The sequence below is a fragment of the Miniopterus schreibersii genome (genome assembly GCF_964146895.1).
Source record: "Miniopterus schreibersii genome assembly, chromosome: 1".
NCBI classification, from domain to species: domain Eukaryota; kingdom Metazoa; phylum Chordata; class Mammalia; order Chiroptera; family Miniopteridae; genus Miniopterus; species Miniopterus schreibersii.
In genome coordinates, this window is record NC_138101.1 from 43,915,923 (window position 1) to 43,936,620 (window position 20,698).

The 20,698-nt window shown below is 48.3% G+C and overlaps 1 protein-coding gene across 1 annotated transcript; it reads right to left on the reverse strand.

Annotated features, from left to right (window-relative positions):
• Positions 1-6,227: 6,227 nt before the first annotated feature.
• On the reverse strand, positions 6,228-10,241 carry SOWAHB (sosondowah ankyrin repeat domain family member B). The gene has a single exon (XM_081149045.1). The coding sequence runs from the start codon at positions 10,103-10,105 to the stop codon at positions 7,793-7,795; it is 2,313 nt and encodes a 770-aa protein (XP_081005171.1). The 5' UTR covers positions 10,106-10,241; the 3' UTR covers positions 6,228-7,792.
• Between the last annotated feature and the right edge of the window lie 10,457 nt (positions 10,242-20,698).

The following is a 20,698-nucleotide window of genomic DNA, read 5'->3' on the forward strand; positions in this document are numbered from 1 at the left end:
TCTGACTTTTTTAAAGTAAATATGTATTATTTGTATATTTTTCAATTTTTTAAAATATAAAAATAGATGTAAAATTTACAAAACCCAACCTTTCATCAACTGACTTAAGTTCTGTGCATCTAAGATGCAATGATAATTGATATTCACAGTGATAAGCACAAAAAACACTTCAGAGTCTTGTATGGGTTTTTGAAACACAAATTACTTTGTGTTTAGCTTTAGTGCTTAGTATAGTAAATTATAGTTCAATTTTCTTAAACGATTAATCATGTAAATATATGTGAGAAGTCCCTACTCACTAGAATAATTTATTAATCAGAGCAATTCCTTTCCCAAATCTACCAGATAATGGGAGTATTTGTTGTGGTACCTACCCATATCACAAAATACTGCTTCATCTCTGCTCATAGAAATGTTTTATTTCCTTATAGACACACCAACTGTTAGTTACTTCAAAACCATTTTCCATCATAAGCCCGTATCTAGATGCTATGGCTTTAAGTTTATAAGGGATAATGATTTTCTTTTTTCAACTCAGAGAAAATGAATGAAGACATAAGGAGATTTGAAGCTGAGACAATACCACACAAAGACCTCCAAAGTGAAATTTGACTCAGCCATAAACCACAATAAAGAGAAAATGTTAACGACAGCAGGATAGAGCCATCCCGTGCCTACAATGCGAGGATTGCCAGGCAATACCTGTCCACCTGCTCTGCCACGCTCCTTCGCCAGGTGGCCTCGTAACACCTGGGTTGAAGAGACCACAAGGTATAAGGTGACATACATACATGAGACAGGGTGATGTCCAGCGGTGCCAAATACAACTGCTGCCTACAGATGTTTATCTTTGCCCTGGAAGTCATCCTTTCCTCAGAGAATCCCAGGTCGTTCCTAATACATAGAAACAAACCCAAATAGGAAGCCAAAATGGGGAGACAAAAAAAAAAAAACCAAGGAAAGAATAAGAGAAATCTCCAGAAAAAGAGCTAAATGAAATGGAGATAAGCAGTCTCTCGGATATAGAGTTCAGAATACTGATTGTAAGGATGCTCAACAGCATGAAAAAAGATTTGGAAACTATGAAGAAAATTAAGAATGACATAGCGAAATAAAGAATACATTGGAAGGAATAAACAGCAGATTAGAGGAAGCTGAGGATCAGATCAGTGAATTAGAAGACAGGGTAGGAAAAAAAATCACTCAGAGGCCCAAAAAGAAAAAACAATTAAAAAACAGGAGGACAATCTAAGGGAGCTGTGGGACAACATGAAATGTAACAATATTTGTATTATAGGAGTGCCAGAGGAGGTCGAAAGTAAGCAGGGGTTAGAGAACCTGTTGGAAGAAATAATGGCAGAAAACTTCCCTAACCTGGTCAAGGAAAAAGTCATGCAAGTTCAGGAGGCACAGAGAATCCCAAGCAAGAAGAATCCAAAGAGGCCCACACCCAGACACATCATAATTAAAATGCCAAAAATTCAAGACAAAAAGAGACTAGTAAAGGCAGCAAGAGAAAGGCAATCTGTTACCTACAAAGGAGCTCCCAAAAGGCTGTCAGCTAACTTCTTATCAGAAACTCTACAGGCCAGAAGGGAATGGCATGAAGTATTCAAGGTAATGCAAAACAAGGATCTGAAACCAAGACTACTCTATCCAGCAAGGCTATCATTCAAGATAGATGGTGAAATAAAGAGCTTCCCAGACAAAAAAAAAGCTAGAGGAGTTTATCACCACCAAACCAGCATTGCAGGAAATGTTAAAGGAACTGCTATAATTAGAAGCAGAAATAGAAGCACTGCAAGAAATATTAAAGGGATTGCTGTAATAATAATAAGAAATAGAGAGAGAAACATAGGCACAAAGAATCAAAATGGCAATAAATAAGGACCTATCAATAATAACCTTAAGGACTTTAAGGGAGAGATCAACAGCAACACAGTCATAGTCAGGGACTTTAACACCCCCTGGCTTCACTGGATAGATCTTCCAGACAAAAAGTCAACACAGAAATGGTGAGTAAATGGCACACTAGATCAGATGGATTTAATTGATATTTATAGAACATTTCACCCCAAAGCTGCAGAATATATATTCCTCTCAAGTGCACATGGGTCATGCTCAAAGATAGACCACATGTTAGGACACAAAACCAGCCTCTACAAGTTCAAGAAGATTGAAATCATATCAAGCATCTCAGATCACAATGGCATGAAATTAGAAATCAACTACAGTAAAAACACTCAAAAACATTCAAACACATGGAGGCTAAATAACATGTTATTAAACAATGAATGGGTTACCAATAATATCAAGAAAAAAATAAAAAACTTCCTGGAGACAAATGAAAATGAACACACAACAACCCCAAATCTATGGGACACAGAGAAAGCAGTCCTAAGAGGGAAATTCATAGCACTACAGGCCTACCTCAAAAAGCAAGAAAATTTTTAGTAAACTATCTAACCCTACAGCTTAAAGAATTAGAAAACTCCCCTGTGAAGCCACCCAGACCAGGGCTGTTGTTTGCTGGGAGTTTTTTTTATTACTGCTTCGATTTCATCAATTATTATTAGCCTGTTCAGGTTTTCTGATTCTTCCTGATTCAGTTTTACATGATCTCACTCATATGTGGAATCTAATAAACAAAACAGACTGAGGAACAAAAGAGGTCCAGAGACATAGAAGTATGGAACAGACTGAAGAATCTCAGTGGGAAGGTGGGGGTGGGTGGATGGGTGGGGAAAGATTAATCAAAGAACTTACGTGCATATATGTGCATAACCCCGGGACACAGACAATAGTGTGGTGAAGGCCTGGGGGTGGGGGCAGATGCAGGGTGGAGGGGATCAATGGGGAAAAAAGGGGGAATATCTGTAATACTTTCAACAATAGAGAAATTTAAAATAATAATAGCTAACATTTATTGAGGATATACTATGTGCTGGGCATTTTCTAAGGACACTGTTAAGTCATTTGATCTTCTCAAAAAATCCATCTTAAAAATAAGAAACTTGAGAAGTTGAAGATCTTCTCCAAGCTAGGACAGGAAAGCAAGAAGCCTCGCTTCATTGTCATGAGCTTAAGGACTGCACTATTCTACCCTTTCATTACACCTTTTAAATCATTTGTTTGATATCGGCAAACATAAGCACATACAACAGTACTGCTGGGCTACCAGCCTGAGATTGAATTTACACTCTTAGATCAGTGCCACCGTGAACCTAGACTGTCATCGCAGTAATGAAGTGATTTCATCGCTAAACCAGGGCGTCCGGGCAATGAGAGGAAATAGCTCCTTTTGGATCCTACCTAATTCTTTCTCATTCTGATCAACTAAAGCAGCCCCTCCAACTAAAATGTTCTTTCCACACTGTAGACATACAATCCATTCACCTTATTTGACTGATTGAGTCAACATTCCTAATATTTTCAATATGAAGCTAAGACACTATAAACACTTAACTAATTTCTGCTTCTAGCTTGTCTTTCCTATAGTAGCAAGAGAAATGTTTCACCTCAACCTATTTATGTCACTGCCCTGCAGTAAACCGTCAACGGCTCCCCACTGCCCGGGTCAGTGGTTCTCAAACTTAGGAATGTATTGTGGTGATGGTTGCCCAACTCTGTGAATATACTAAAAACCACTGAACTGTACACTTTAAACAGGTTAATTGCATGGTATGTAAATTATGTCTCAATAAAGTTGCTATTTAGAAAAATTTATAGAGGAATCAAAGCATCTGGAAGCCATGACACAGGTAATCTCCTGATATGCTGAACCAAAAGCAATTTTACTAGCAGAAAATAAGACTGTGGTCTGTACCATATATATTTACAAGATTAAAATTCACTATTTACAACTATAAAAAAAAGCAAGTGGTTAAGATTATCAGCAGTTTCTAATGTTTGCCTTTAACATTAAATTGCCATTTATTATGTTATTTTATTGCCTACTACTATCTGCTAGGAAACAAGCATTAACATCAAAGATAAGAAAAATTTGATAGAGAAACTTAAAAACAAAGTTTTTATTGATTAGAGAGAGAGGAAATGAGGAGAGAGAAGCATTGATCAGCTGCCCCCTGCATGTGGGGATCAAGCCTGAAACCCAGGCATGTGCCCTGATCAGGAATCGAAACGGTGACCTCTGGGTACATGGGATGACATTCAACCAACTGAGCCACACCGACCAGGGCTGAGAGGGAAATTTTAAACTTGAGTACATCCTCTGTAATACTTTGATGGGTTTTTGTTTTGTTTTGTTTTGGTCTTCAAATTGAGACTTTAGGTCCTACAGTTTAGGAAAACATCTATATTTGGGATAACACTAAGGTTTTCTGGAGGAGCTCTGACAATTCTGGTATCCTAGAAAAGGCCGTATCAAAATCGACATATCATAAAATGTCTTTTTTTCAGCCTGGCCTTCAATTACCTTTCCATCTTCGTCTCTTTCCACACCACCTCGCTGTGCCACACAGCAGTGGCCACGCATCCCTCACAACCACAAGTGGCTAAGTGTTCCCCGAACACACCCTGCGGCTTTGTTCCTGATCCTTCCTCCTTCTGGAATATTCTTTCCTCCTTTCTCCAACTGGCCTTTCGAAGCCCATCTTCCATTTTACCTTCTTGACTTCCCCTGTCCAGGAAAGTGCCGTGAGAACAGGAAACATGTATATCTTACTGAATGTTTTATGTCCAGCAAAAACAAAGAGCCCGAAACCGAGAACATGCTCCATGAATAACCCCTTCTTTGTATTCTCTGTCTCAATGCACATGTCTAGCCACTTACCTCACTGTTCCGGAATTATTTTTCAGTGACCCCACCCCATGCTCTCCTTGTCTTTATCACATAACAGATGTTCCATAAATATCTAGTACATTTAGATGAATTGAAAATCCACTCTCTAATCTCCAGGTATTCAAAGTCTTAAGGAAAAACAGAACACTCAAACAACTTACTAAAATAGTATATGGCAAAAACTGGAAGGGGGATATGCATGCAGTATTGTGAGAATTCCGATGGAGCTCTACCCCTGCTGGCTTGTAGGTCTTTACCCCGGACTCTTCATAGAGGCTGTGACATTTGAACTGTCCCTGGAAAACTAACAGTAAGCCCCCCAGGAAAACAACAAAAGGGGTTCTAAGCTGGAGGAATTCAGCACCATGACAGAAACTGAGACAACAAGGCTGTTAGGACCCCCAGTGGGCTGGGGGCTTCAGTGGCCGGTTCATGGCAGGTATCGGTTGGCAGGAGGCTGGGAAACTGTGCTGGGCCTGGCAGCTCTCCTGCCTGAACGTCACAACATGGGCAAGAGGGTGATTGGATCAGATCTGTGTTTTAACTCTGTGCTCAACACCCTCTTCTGCCTGCCCCTCCCAACACACTGACCAGAATCCTAAGTGGGACACGTGGGCAAAGGCCAGAGCAACCTGAATCCTCATGAGCGCCAACTTGAGACCCAGGATGATGCTCTAACCACTGAGCAATCAGCCAACACCAGGGCTATGCAAATCACCAACTGAAGCAGAAGTTAAGAATGTGGCAGAACCAACAGAGCTGGTTTCTTTGGAAAGCCAGCATCATTCACTAAAAGGTCCCCGGCCTCAGTGAAGCCCTCCCTGATTTTCCCAGCCCAAAGGAATCTCTTCTGTGGAATACTCTTAAGCGCTTTATTCTGTATTTAGGACACTCTGAAGTTTTTTTTCTTGCATTATGGTCGCTTTGTGCTCATTCCTGGTACCACCTTTTTTCTTTGCCTCATTTTACATGCTTGCATCTAATATAATGCAGCTTTAGAAGAAACCTTGGGAGCAAGATAGGATATAAATTACTCAACAACAAATCCTGTTAGGTTTTAAGTTTCAAGAAGGAAGAGCGGTCATGTCCCACTCCCCTATATAAATCCCACAGCACTAAGCAAAACATATTTATTGAATAAACTGATGTAATGATAAAAATATATTAAAAACATGCTTTGGCTTTTCAAAGAAGTTGGTATTTTTGTATTTTTCCCTTGAAAAATACCCATTTACTACAGTATTTGCATAGATGTTTATCTTTTATTCTTTTAAACTTTCATCTCTCCTAACCATAGCCCCACTGCCTGGGATTCTCCCTCTTTTTTCTCGATTTGATTTGCCAAAGTTTCATCCCTTGTATAGGTCTCTTTGGAAAAAGTAATCCTTAGATTTCTTTATTCCTATTTTTTATGGTTTTTCATAGAAGAGATGTTTATTCAGCAAAATTATGAAGTAAAACTACAAACAAAAAAATCTGACATTCACTGAGACACAGTTCTGTAAAGAAGAAAGTTAACAGTAATCATCATAAATATAATAAGATATAAAGATTTTTTTGACATTTTAATGGGGGGGAACCAGAAGAAATACAAAAATACTTTTAAAATACAGCATCATTTCCACAACACATGAAAACATTTCCATAAAAAAAATCAAAAATTTCCACTTGGACATTTCATCTGTCAACCCTCTTCAGATTCACATTCTGAAATATTGATGGTCTCATTTCACGAACCCACAAAGATCAGTCCCATCACAAGCAATTAAGAGGAGCACTTCCTGTTAGAGATATAGCACTTCGGGCTAATATTTAATCTTAATTGGCAACAAGTTTAGTGCAAATAAAATTATATTTAGCAGCTTAGAAAATTCCTGGTGGGGAAGCATTCACCTCTTAACCCTTACTGCTTCCCCAAAACAAAATCATCTCTCCTTTCATGAGCGTGAACACTGGCCGTTCAAACCTACTGAAAACTACTAATGCTAATTCTGCTCTTTGTGACATAGGGAGTCTCCATGAAAGCTGGTTTCGGTCACTAGCCAAATGAGCCAACATTGTTTATATTTGGAAAGTTTCCCTTAGGTTAATTTAAACAAAAAACAAAAAAACACAGGGCCTGGGCACCAGTCATAACTGGATCTTCCCCAAAAGCTTCTCTGAATCGTGGAGAAAAAACCCAAAGGAGGCACGAATCATTTCATGCATTAGCCTCCACAGGCTGCATCTAAAGGAAGCCCAGGATGGAGCTGAGGCCTCTCTTAAATCAAATTCTACTCTCTGGTAATAAGTTTATTTCACTGATTTGAATGGGAAAGGAAAGAGGGAGGGAGGGAGGGAGGGAGGGAGGGAGGGAGGGAGGGAGGGAGGGAGGGAGGGAGGGAGGGAAGGAGGGAGGGAGGGAGGGAAGGAGGGAAGGAGGGAAGGAGGGAAGGAGGGAAAAACAGAACGAAGAAAGGGGAAAAAGAAAAAAAGAATGAAAAAGGGAAAGAGGAGCCATCTGATTTCAAATCTGTTGCTTTCCGCTCTCAGCCAAATCATTCTCCAAATGAATGGAAGCCAGAGAGCTACCAGCCAGAGAGGATTTTGTTTGTGCTTCGTCAGTTCCTGGAAGCGCCTTCCCTCTTGTTAGACAGCTGTCCCCTCTCTAGCCAAGGCCTGGTATTGCCGCTTCAGAAAACAATGTGGCGCACTGTGCCCAGGTCCCAGGCGGCGAGGCAAGAGGAAGAACACCTGCTGGGCTTGGAGCACCTGACTCGGCGCCCCCGTAGGGGTTTCACTGGCCCAAGGACTTGAGCTGTGGGAAAGAGGGAATGATCCCTGAGATCCACGATGTGCTGACAAAAAATCCAGGCAGGTAAACACTCGCTAGGCCCTCTCACTTGATCTCTTTACCAGCTCCTCAGCCATTTTTCTCTTCACCCCTGGACTCTCTCACTGAGTAGCTCAAGGATGGGGGTGCGGGGGCTGCATGTCAGAGAGGGGCCCACCTTAGTCACTGTACTCTTCCCTTTCCTTGGGAGTGGGAAACTTCTCGTACTGGTTGGCCAGTTTCCATTTGTGGTGCTGACTTTTGAGTAGTGCAGCAAGGGAAGTCTTTCGGGTGATATTTCTAGATATTTCCCGGCTCTTGGCCTTCCTGGTGGGGGAAGAGCTTCGGACTAAGGGATAGACAGGAAAAATAGGCTTGCCCCGAGGAGCTCCCAGGAGCTGCCATATTTCCCCAGAGGTATTACTGGTAAGATACTGCCATGGTTTCTTCCCACTGCTGTCCCGGACATTCACCCGAGAAGCCAACCTCTGCACCAGCAATTTCATCACCCCCTGGTGGCCATGAATGGCCGCAAGGTGCAGAGGGGTATACCCACCACTGGACTTCACGTTCACATCAAGAGCAATCCCTGCTTTCTGGGCACTCGAGACGAAGTCCTGAAGGGCCCTGAGGTCACCGTGTTTGGCTATCCAGTGCAAAGCAGTGTACCCAGTTAAGAAGTCCTTGTGCAAAGCCAGCTGGGGATCCTCCCCAAACAAAGTCAGCACGTGAATCCAAGAGCCAGTGGCAAGTCTCACAATCCACTCATGCTCCCTGGCATCTAGGGGGACCAGAGGCGACTTGTGCTCAGAAGCTCTGTGCGGGACCAAGGCTGCAGGCTCCTGCCGGCCTGGGGCCCACAAACTGTGCAGCCGACCCCTCTCAGCAACAGCAGCCTTGATGTCAGCACGTTTTGGTGTCAAAGCAGCATCCACCTTGGGGCTGGACACCGCTCCTGCCCTGGAGGGTTTCCTGGACCGTGGTGGGCGCCGGCTCCTTTTCAGCAAGTCTTCCTCAAGACACTCCTCATCCGAGGACGACAATTTGCTTCTCTCTGCCCGTGAGCTCATCCTGAGGGATCTCCTTAGCTTGGGAGCTGGCCAGGGCAAAGGCTCCTGGGGGTGGCCTGCAAGACCATTAGCCCCAGCTGGGACCTGCTGAGAGGTATGACCATCCCCTCTGTTCCTGGGGCCTTGAGGGCTCCTGCCGGAGCTGCCCTCCTTTGGAGAAAGGCCACCAGCTGAATTCCTGAGCTTTCCCCAATCTGGGGTTCCCAGGGCACCGTGGAGCCCCTCTTCAGACCCCCCAGGGGACTCTCTGGGCCCACTGCTGCTCTCCTCACTGCTGTGGCTCTCCTGGTCCACAAAGTCATCCAGCTCCTGGAGGGACAGCTGAGAACGAATACTGCGGAAGACTGTCAGTGGAGGGTTCCCAGGCCAGGGGTCCGGGACAACGGGAAGGAGAGAACGCGGGGAGCGCGGGGCCTCCAGAGGCGCCGATTTAGGGTCTGGGACCCAGAAGCCAGGCTCCAGGGGGAAGTTATCCGGCAGCACGGACCAGGCTCTGACGGGGCCCTGGTCCCGGGCCTCGGGCGCGCGGGTGTGCCTGGCCACCCATTCCCGAGTGCGCTGCTGCGCTTCGCGCGCCTCGCCCCGCGCGCACACCGCGGGCCGGCCCCCGGGGGGCGGGGGGCGGGGCAGCGGGAAGGGCGGGGCGGCCCCGCTCCCCGCGGCCGGGGCGGCGGGAGGCGCGAGGGGCGCCGCGGGCTCGGGCGCGGGTTCCGCGGGAGCGCCTTCCCGCCGCGGCCCGGGGGCCCCGAGGGCACCTGGGGCGGCCGGAGCCCGCGCAGGCTCCTCCCCTGCGGCGGGGTCGGGGGGGGCGCCGGGCGGCGGCTGGCCGGGGGGCCCCCCCAGGCCATTCTGCAGACACTCCCAGCGGCGGCGGCCCTGCGTCTCCGCCGCCGCGCACTCGGCTCCGAGCTGGGCAGCGGCCGCCCCGTGACCGGCGCCGCGTCTCCGCCCTTCGCCTCCGCGGGCCGCCTCCCGGGCGCCGCCGGCCGAGAGTCCGTCGCAACCTGGCCGGGCCGCCGGGGCCGCCGCACCTGCCGGCCCCGCCTCCTGCTCCGGCGGCCGGCGCCCGGGCTGCGGCGGCGGCGCCTCCCCTCGGCGCGCCCCTCGCGGGGCGCCGGGCGCAGCTCCCCCCGCAGGGGCGGCGGGTGGGCCGCGGGGCCGCTGCAGCCGCTCTTCCCCCAGGAGGTCCCTGTACCTCTTCTTGAGCACCACGTACTTGGTGCCGTCGGGGTCCTGGCGCACTGCGGCGACCGAGTTGACGAAGCCCTTGAAGAGCTCGCGGCGGCGCTGGTGCCGGCTGGGGGACGCGTCCGGGTCGCGGAGGAAGGTCCTGAAGTGGCTCAGCAAGGCGGCGTTGGTCACCCGGCCCCCGGCCTGGCACAGAAAGTCCAGCAGCGCCTCCTGGCTCAGCTCCCGGGCCATCGCCGCCTCCCCAGGCCCCGGGTGTCCGTGTCTCTCCGTCCCCGCCCTCTCCCGAAACCGTGGCCCGCCGCGTGTCACCTGCCCCCGGCGCGGCGCGGCCCGCCTCCATCGGCCGCGGAGCCCGGCGCGGCCAGCAGCCCCGCGCGCCGGGAGGGCGCGGTCCCGGGAGCCCGCCGAGCCCCGCGCGGGGGGAGCGGGCGGCTGCGCGACGCGGCCTCTCGCGGCGAGTCCCGGCGGCGAAAGTTCCCGGGATAGGCCGGAGCCGGCTTCACCTGCGCGCGGGCAACGCCTCCCGCGGCTGCGGCGGAAGGGCCGGTCCCGCCTCCTCCCGGCCGCCCGCCCGCCCGCCCGGTGAGTCAGGCGGCCCGCGCCGGGCGTGCGCCCCGGGAGCGCGGGGCCAGGTGGGCGCCCCCGCCCCGCCGGGTCTCGGCCGCGCGGGAGACGAAGCGGCGGCGATGGCCGGCCGGCCCTCTCCCCGGCCGGCGCCGGGTGCGGGAAGGTGCGGACTCGCCAGCCTCCCGCGGTGCCGGACGGCGCCCTCACCGACGCTGGGCGCGACTTCAGATGCCCTGGGCTCCGGGGAAGCTCACCTCCATCCCCAGCAGGCCGTCTTCACCCGGAGACGCAGCCCAGGCACCGGCTCCAAGGGCCCAAAGGCACCGAGCAAGTCTGTGCTGAAAGCAAAAACCACTCCCAAGGCTACAGGTTGGTTTCGGCCTTTGCTTTTCCTGAGTTAAGGTGCAGGAAAAACTTCCTCTGATAGCTGATGGCCCCAGCAGCTGAAATGACCAGCAATGATGTCTTGACAGTTAAGGTGTTTGGCGCCAAGGGTTACTTTGTTTTTATTTACTCTAGCATTGGTGAGCCAAAGGGACTTTTGTGCGTCTCTCTGGTTGGCTAAGGGAGGCGGGTGAATGTGAGGCTCCCCCACGCCCGCCTGCTGAGCCTGTCACGGACTCGCCTGACTTGGCCCCGCTGCTCTGGTCATTACAATGTCCCTAGATCCCAATTCTCCATCCACAGGCTGTGGGCTTCCTAATTCGAGCCCTTTGTGGCCAGGAGCGCCGTTTTCATTGGCCTTTCCAAGAGAGTAGAATTAAACACTTTCCCCGACAGCGGCTTCTCCCCTTCATTTTTCCCGGCCCTGTGTTGGTCCTGCCCTTTCTTTTATCGAGGTCCTTGAGTAGAGGTCCTGCTTCTGCATCAGCCCCGTTTACCTTCCCCAGGCACTCTGGCTGTTCTGTCTGCGCCTCCCCCGTTCTTTCTCAGCTGTCTTGCCATTGCCTCCGTCCTCTGTCAGCTGTCTGTCTTTCCCATGAAAACGTCTGTCCTCCTGCCCTGTCACGTCCCACTCTTCTTTCCTATGCTAACCCTCATCTTCCCAGTTCTCCTTCTTTCTCGGCTATTTCTGATTGTGTCCTGAGTCCCTGCCCTTCCTGCCAAGGGAGAAAGTGTTGAGAGTAGGTTGGCCCCACAATTGTCAACCTGTTTTAGCAAATCAGTCTTAGCGACGGCCGCCTGGGCCACCTCAGCTGAGACGTATTTTAAGTCCCCAGCAGTAACTGGTACTTTTCTGTGACGGAATTGGAATCTTTGGCTTTGTTATCTAGGTCAGAAGGAGAACTGGGAAACAGTATTGCCTGTTTTGGGCATTTTCTAGATCTAAACCCAGTACTGGGTTGAGAGGGGCATAATGGTTTCCACGGAGGTGGAACATCAGCGTCAAGCTTGTGGGAGGGATATTAAAATAAAGGTTTTGTATTAGACTTCAGCTTCCTTTTGTGTTTATTTCCTGGTCCTGGGTCTTGGTGGCACCGAGAGGTGTGTCCACGCCGAGGGCAGGAAGGAGTTCAAACGGGAAATTCAGGTAGGTGATCTGGAGTGGCAAGTAAAAAGCACCGCCCCCCTTTGGTACTTTTCAAAACTTCTGGTTAAAAAAAGGGTTTTGTGGCAAGGGGACTTGAAGCACTGAAAAGGGCTAGAGAGAAAGGAAGGGGGCACCAAGAGCATGGGTGTTGAAATGAGATTTTCTCTAGTTGAGGGTGAAATTAGTAGCTCTGGAGGAGCTGAAAGGAGGCGGGGGGAGAAAAAATGCAATTGAGGGGGAAAAGAAAATATTCGATTGTTTTAGATTGCTGGGTGCCCAGGTGGTTTAGCATTCAGACCTTCTCCTTTGTCTCTCTCTTTTTTTAATTTTAATTTTTTGTTAATACTCACCTGAGGATATATTATTTCCATTGCTTATATTATTTCTATTGCTTTTTATAGAGAGTGGAAAGGAGGGAGAGAGAGAGAAACATCAACGTGAGAAAGACACATCAATTGGCTGCCTCCCCAGACCAGGGCCGGGGATTGAACCTGCAACCCAGGTACATGCCCTTGACCCAGAATCTCAAACCTGCCACCCTTCAGTGGGCAGCTGACATGCTAACGGCTGCTGCACCAGCGAGGGCTGCGTTTTTTCTCTCTGGATTAAGGGGATGGTTAATTAGAATGCTTTTCACCTTATCTCAAGGAGCATTTTTATGCCCCCCTTTAAGTACTGTTCTCTATTTCCAAAAATATTTATGGAGTGTCCATGTTGCCCTGGCACTGCCGGAAATGGATCTAAAGAAGAAAACATACTTGAAACTCACTACTTATTGGGAGCAACTAACAAGAGAAATGGCCCAAACCTGCGGGTTAAGGGTCTTCACCAAGACGAGCCCCAGACGCTGGAGAAGGTGGCGGGCGGCGCCTGGAGGAAGGCCCCGCTCAGCCTGGGCGGTCAGAACGACTTTCCAGCAAGAGGCAGTGCCGAGCAGAAGAGGTGAGGAAGAGCAGAGGAAACTGGAGCGAAAGCCCGAAGGTCCTGCCCAGCGTCGCGTATTTGGGGAACCACCTGCAAATAGGTCTCCTTGGCTCTAAGGAAGAGGGGGGGTGTGGATGCGCTGCTGGGAGGGAGACTGCGAACGTGGGGGGAGTCAGAAGGTAAGGGGGCGCGAGCAGGGAGGGGAGCCTTTGAAGAATTTTCGGGAAGATAGTGACCAGGCCGGATTTGTACTTTAGAAAGGTCATCCTGGAAGCAAGTGCTGGTTTGGAATCATGACCCATATTAATGAGTAAAAAAGCACATTGCAGAACAGTAGTGCTTTTAACCAAATCTAGGGCACCATCCATTGTATGGTACATATTGGTTTCAGAGATGATAAAATGTAAAAAAAAAAAAAAAAGCCTCTTAAAGTAGAAGACATACAGCATATTTACCAAGATCCTATTTTTAGGAAGAAAAGGGGGGGGGGAGTGCAATTTGAGGAACGGATGAGGCGTGACTTGAACCTTTTTTTAAATAGCCTCATAAACTATTCGGCTATTTTGCAATGAAAGCATATTACTTTTTTTTTTTAGCTTGAAAAAGATACTAAAGAAAATAAAAGAGATAAATGAATAACAATGACTAAGAAAAACAGTTTTAAACCTTTAGACTAGACAAAGCAGAAGAAGCTGCCAGCAGGGAGAACAGTGCAGAAATTACTGAGGAGATTCAGGAAAGGGGTGCGAAGGCCTGTGTTCAGGGGTGTCAGAGAAAGGGAGATGAGCAGATGGGCTGAAGAGATACTTGGGGGGAGGATTCCACAGGACCTGGAGCCAGAGGCGCCTAGCGGCCGGGAACGAGCTTGGCTTCTCGAGTGTCTCGCCTGAGCTGCTGGGTGGATGCTTGTTACCATCGACGTGCAGAGAAAACGGAAACGAACGAGTCAGTTTTGGAAATGGGAAAGATGATAATTCAGTTTGGGGTGCATTAAATTTGAGGTGCCCATAGGCCATAAAAACAGGAATGTCTAGAAGGCAATATAGGCTTGAGGCTCCAAGAATGTATGACATGAGCATGTATAAATGGTCATTTAAGCCGCAGGCAGTGATAAAATTGCTCAGAAAGAGCTATACAGGCAGTCGGAAGGGAAGGGGCGGAGGGTGAATCCACATTCACCAAAGAGAAAGGGGGAAAGAAACCTGCTGGGGAGACTTGGGAGCAGCTGGAGGGGAAGAGGCGCCCACTGAGCGGGTGTCACAGAAACACAGGCGCAGCAGGAGGAACAGCTTTCTAGAGAGGACGCCAAGTTAGATAAGAAGTGAAATGTGACCGTAGCCCGTTGGGTCGCTGAGGCCCGGTCCGGAACAGTTTCAGGAGAGTGGTGGGGACAGAAGTCAGGTTATAGAGGGGTGAGGAGCAGGTGGGGTTAGTGCAGGGTGAGAAAGGCTTGACCGCGAAAGGAGAGAGAAAAGAGGATTCCAGATAAGGAGAATATCAGATCGTGGGTTTATTTTTTGGTAGTTGTTAGAAGAGATAAGATCCTGTCTATGTGCTGAGGGAAGGAAGCCAGGAAAAGATAAGTTGAAGACCTAGAGGAGAGAGTGAATAATTAATGAAGCCGGGCTCGGGAAGGGGGCTGAAGTCCAGAGTTCAGGTCGAGCGAACTCTGGGACAGGACAGGGCAGAGTCATTTTCCCCACGGGGCACAGAACGGAGAGCAGTGGCTCTGGCATTGACTAGGGGGCTCAGAGATCGGGAGACAGGGTTTGAGGAAGCCCCTCTGGGGTTGAAAAGCAGGTAGATGGGGGTAAGGGGATATCAGACTATAAGGTGAGGATGTTATGAGCAGAACATCAAGTGTTCTTGAGTCTTGGGCCTCACGGTTTCCAAAGTGGAATAGTTTGGAGATGGTGACAGGTTCAGAGTGCGAGCGAGCTTGGGATGAAGCACGGGGGTGAGAGGCACTGGAGGCGATAACACCACGGAACTGTGGGGGTGCTGGATGAGTCTTACCCAGGGACACCGAAGCCACCCAGGATGGAGGGGACCCCAAGAATCATCTGTGTAAACCCTTGGTGTTTTGGCGTGAGTCACATAGGTGGCATTTTGCCAGCAGTGCTTCCTCCGCTCCTCATCAGCAGATACACTCAGCAAACTGTGCGATATAATGACTTATACACGGGTCAGATTCCAGCTCGCTGTCCCCTGTGTGATCCTCAGATCGGGTGTGGGAAGTGTGTAGCACAGAGATCATTGCCTTGCAGAAAGTAGCTGTCCTCGCTATTAATATGTATGTGTTCCTTCTGAGATGCATTCGGAGGCGCTTTTCTTTGCCTTCAGTCCAAACTTCTACTGTGAATGCGGAGGGACATCTTCACCCGAGAAGGTGGACCTGCCCAATGTCAGTCATCCAGGTGGGTGGGCAGATCCCCAGGTGAAACTGGAGCTAAGGTGGGCCATAGAAAGGCAGGAGGGAAACCTGGACACTCGCCCACCTGCGTCTTTTCCTCTCTCTTTCCTCCCCCCTCACCATTCCTCCCCCTCCTTCCACTCGCCCCCCCCTCCCCTTTTCTACAAGTCTGGGCACTCCCATGGTACTCTGAAGTAACAAGGGGAAGGCATTTTCTGGTTAAGTTCAGGGCTCTGATTTATAAACTAGATAATCTAATGATGGAGGACTCTCTGCATATAATCCCTTCTCCTGTTCTAAGCCAGTCTTCCTCCCTCCCTCCCTCCCTCCCTCCCTCCCTCCCTCCCTCCCTCCCTCCCTCTTTCCTTCCTTCCTTCCCGCCTTCCTTCCTTCCTTCCTTCCTTCCTTCCTTCCTTCCTTCCTTCCTTCCTTCCTTCCTTCCTTCCTTTTTCTTTCTCTGTCAGTATTGCGTGCCTACCGTGTGTATGCACTTTTCTGGGGCTGAATACACATGGTTAAACCAAACAGGCAAAATATTTTCCTTTCAGGAAACTTACATTCCAGTGGGGAAGACAGACAGTCAACGTAAAAGTAAACAAGAAAATATTACTAGGCAAGTGATCAGATGCAAACGTTAACGGATATGGTAGAGACCGACCGGAGAGCTGCTCCAGCAAGCGGGGACACGGAGGCCTGCCTGGGGGACAGCAACAAGCAGAGACCTCAGCGGTCAGGAGAGACGGCCGTGTGAGGACAGGAGGGGAGAGCAGACGGGGAAAGCCAGCCAGAGAGACCAGGCGGTGTCGCAGCAGCAGTGAGCACGGCGTGTTCGAGGAACAGGAGGAAAACCAGGCCGCGCCGGAGCCTAGGGGGAGAGGGAAGCTGGCGTGAGACATCCGACCAGCGGGAAGGCTCTGCATCCTGTGAGGTCTCACGGGGCTTGGGTTTTAGTCCAAGTGCAGTGGGAAGCCATTGGAGCTTTACGATCAAGAGTAACGTGTGATTTATGTATGAAACAGACCTGTGGCTGTTGTGTGAGCCTATTAAAGGGGATGCTGTAAACTAGAAGCAGAAAATCCAGTTGGGAGACTACTGCAGAGGGCCCGGTGAGAGAGGGTGGAACAGCAAGGTGCCAGGCGTAGAGTAGGACGGAGATTTGGATAATTTTCTGGAGGTAGAACCGAATTTGCTTGTGGGTTGGATATAAATCTACCAAGATGGGGGATATGGAGGTAAGACCTGGTTTGTGTCCAGGGAGCCAAGTGTTCACTTTTGGAAAGGTTAAGTTGAGGATGACCACTAGATAATCTAAGTAAGGATCTAGAGTAGGCAATCGCTCAGGGGTGGAGTCAGGGCTGGAGATATACATTTGAGAGTTTTGGGCATTGTGATGGTATTTTAAAGCTATGGGATTAGATGAATTTTTCTAGAAAGGGAACCTAGAAAGAGAAGAAGAGTTTCATGACCAGCCCCAACGTTAGGGGTCCAACCTTTAGTAGTATCTTGCTTAATAGTGTAACTTGTCTCAGCTGTACTATGGCAATGAGAGGAACTGTAAAATCCATATTTTGTGCCCCTAAGGTCAGTCTGCTGATTGTGGCTGTAGCAGACGTTGGTGTGAGAGACACCCAAGGTTAATTTAGGGTCTGGAGTAAGGTCCCTCCCAAGTAGAAAGTCTCCCTCCATCGCCAACTTTTCAAGGTATGGGTTTAAATTTGTTAACCAAGTCAGCAGATTTTCCATGTATATCCTGATTTTGCAAATAGGAAAAGCGAGTTTCAGAGCTTAGTGTCTTGTGGAACTCATGCTCAAGTTAGGCTGATGTAAATCTAGCACGTTCGTAATCTCAACGCTCTGGAGTGTTTGGCCCAGTTGACCAGTTTCTTTCCTTGAAATCTCTGTCTTGGCTCCTACAACCATTAGTCCTTTCTAGTTCTTCTCCCTCCCCGACCCAGCTCTGAGTGTCCCTTGCTAACTGCCCTCTCCACGTTCTTTGCTCATTCCCTGGATTCTACCTGAGGAACGCTGTCTGTTTCCCCAGACTCAGTTCCCACCTGTATTGTGATGATGCCTGAATCTCTGTATGAAGCTCACCTAGAAAACGCACAGTTTCCAGCAGTCTAGTTTTGGCTCTGCCCCTAACTAATTCTTTAAACGAGGCCAATTTGCAAACCCTCTGGGCCTCCGTTTCTCCATTTGTACAATGAGAGAATTAGACTAGAGGATTCTGAAGTTCCTTCCAGTGTTCATATTCTGATTCTAGACCCGATGCTGCTTCTAATAATCTTAGTAGTGGTAATGACACATGTTACCTACTCAGTGTCAGACACTGAGCCAAGCATTGTGCACACATTAATGTATTTAATTCTCCTAGCAAATCCCCATGAGGCAGGAGCTATTATTATCCTTATTTTATAGTTGGGGAAATCAAGATCCAGATTATGTAATTTCCTGCTGTTTTATAACCCAAAGCGGCAGAGTCAGGATTCAAACCCAGTTTTGGTCTGGAGCCGGCGTCACTCAGTCCCTGCTCTGTTCCTGCTGTTTCCCTTTTGAAGACCCTGATCCCTGTGCTGCCTTCTCACCTTAGCCCCAGGTCACTCCTGCCTCCTCTCGATTTACTCCTGTTACCTCTCTCCACTGAGTCTTCAACCTCTTTCTCTCTTTGCCCCTAAGGGCTATTTTTTCACCCTAAAACAAAACAAACGAAAAGCACCTTGCTTTGGACCTCCCGCCTTCATTCACCGCCTCAGCTCGTCCTCACTGCTCCGGCACTGTCCCCTCCACCCAGAGGCCTTCCCTGACTCTCTTGAATAAATCAGCTTCCCACCTCCAGGCACTTCTATTTGGGGAAAGTTAAGTTTGAAATGCCCATTAGACATCTAAGCAGAAATGGCAGGTGGACAATTGGATATAAAATTCTGGAGCTTAATTTCCACGGCACCTAACACTCCACTATTAAATTTAACTTCTGTATTTTTTATTTTTGTGTGACCCCCTCAACCAGAACACAGACTCCATGAGAGCCAGCACTGTGTCCTGTTCACCACCAGCAAAGAATTAGCTGTGGAGAGGGCTCAGAATAACAGTGTGTTAGTGTCCCAGGGCTGCTTTAACGCATTGTCTCAACCTGGGTGGCTTAAAAGAACAGAAGTTTATTCTCTCACAGTTCAGGAGCCTAGACATTGGAAATCAAGGTGTTGGCAGGACCACACTACCTCTGGAGACTCTAGGAGAGAATCCTTCTTTTCTTCTTCCAGCTCCTGATAACTGTCTGCGTTCCTTGGCTTCCTTGGCTTGGGGCCCCGTTGCTCCCATCTGGCTCCATCTTCATAAAGTCTTCCCTTCCTTTGTGTGCCCCTCCTCTTCTGGCTCTTGCAAGGACATTTGTCATCGGATGTAGGGCCCACTTAGATAATCCAGGATGATCTGGTCATAATTTAATGACATCTGCAAATTTTTACCTTTTTACGATTATTTACTTTATAGTAACATTCACAGGTTCCAGGGATTTAGACATTGGCAGGGGGAGGGCGCACCATTCAACCCGCTACACAGGGCACAGGAGGAGTTCAGGAATGTCTTTCTCCAACCTTTATGCTGGCTGATTTAAATGTCCTTCAAGATTCAGCGCAGTGGATACCCAGTCAAGGGAGCCACACCCCCATTCCCATTGCATGCCCCTCCATTAATAATAATAATAATAGTTATTTAGGACTTTATGGGTAGGAACTCACTTAATTCTTGCTACAACCCTGTGAGATGCTCCCTATTACTATCCTTATTTTACTGAATGCTAATAGTCTGCTTTGTTGTCTCTTTCCCCCGGTAGACCTCCGGGGCTACAACAAATAGTCATCCCTCTGTCCCCAAGACACAGCATGGCACCATGTTGTGACTATAACTTTTGTATTTATATAGGGATGGTTCACAGACATCCCTAAGTAGAGCATCATGCCTTTGTTTTTTTAAAAAGATTTTTTATTGACTCTTAGAGAGAGAGGAAAGGAGAGGGGGAGAGAGAGAAACATGGACGGGAGAGTAAAACACGGGGCGGCTGCCTGCTGTGCGCCCCTGCGGGGGGTCAGGCCAGCAGCCCTCAGGGCAGGGACTGCGCCGACCGCCTGAGCGGTGCTGGCCATCACAAGCACCACACTTTCTTTTGCTCTCACAAACTTTTCTAATACCTCTCTCCTGGAAAAAAATTAAGCACCCAGACAGGCATCAATAAATTGCTCAGCTTCATATTGTTAGACGTTACAAAGTTAGAAAACAAAATTAATAAGCTTTTAAAAGTACCTTTGAAATTGCTTATTTTTTCCTTTATAATTTATGTTTGTTTTGACAATGTACATTAGTATACTAGTCCGTGCATATGGTTTTAAATAAGTAAATGCCCTGGGCGACTTGTCACCCCCTAAGCCTCTCCCATTCTTTCTAGAGCTTTGTGCTCTTGTTACGCTTTTTCTCAGCCTGGTTTCTCTTTTCTCCATGTGGCGGGGTCCTAGTGATTGCTCAGTCCTTTCCCAGCGTCCAGAGGCACAGCTAATCACTTTGTTTCTCTTCCTTTAGAATATGCCTCATTGTGGCCCATCTCACCTTGGGTTGCCCTTGCCTTGGTCGTGTCTCCCCTAGTGGCTGACGGTGGCTCCCAGAGGTAAGGACCATTCGTGGTCGTCACTTTGTCCCTAATGCCACCGTGCAGTTCCAAGGAGTGGGTGTTGCACGTGTTAAATGAATTTAATCATCTCACAACGTTCAATGTCCTAAATTTCAAATCAATAGGAGACATACAGGAACCTATGAGACAATATGAGATATGAAGGAACAAGAAGCAGAGGGCTATGGAGTCGAAGCAAGAGGCTTAATTTCACCTACAGCATTTTATAAGAACGATTCTCGAGGTATGGCCTGTGGGGCTCCTGTATTTAACAAAGGCCCAGCTTCCTCAGGACATGCGAAGGGTGTGTAATTCCACAGGTTTTCAGTTCTGTGTGCAGCGAGGGGGCACTTACTCATCTCCTAAATGTGCTATTAAAATGTAATATTTATAAACTGCAGTTGGCACACATCTAAAGAATGCCGAGGATTCTAATTTAGCGCTCTGCTCAAAAGTCTGGCAGCCACGAAAACGCTTGGCAGGTGCACATGTGCAGAGTGGGATTTCTCCCAAATTTCAAAAGGCCGATTTCTTATCATGGACCATCACTGTTCTATTGAGGTATCTGAGGTTCTGATTACAAGTCTTTTTACTTATAAAATGTGTATTACTGTTAGTTTAGTTTTTATCATTATTGGTTTGTTCTGTGTTTCATAAATTTGTTGGTCTCAGCAGGATAGGTTTTAGACATGGGCTTTGGGGAAACAGCATCTGCCCTGTACAATTGAT

What these genes read in the sequence shown, in the direction of transcription:
- SOWAHB (XM_081149045.1), bottom strand. Translation starts at nt 10,105, where the DNA reads ATGGCCCGGGAGCTGAGCCAGGAGGCGCTGCTGGACTTTCTGTGCCAG.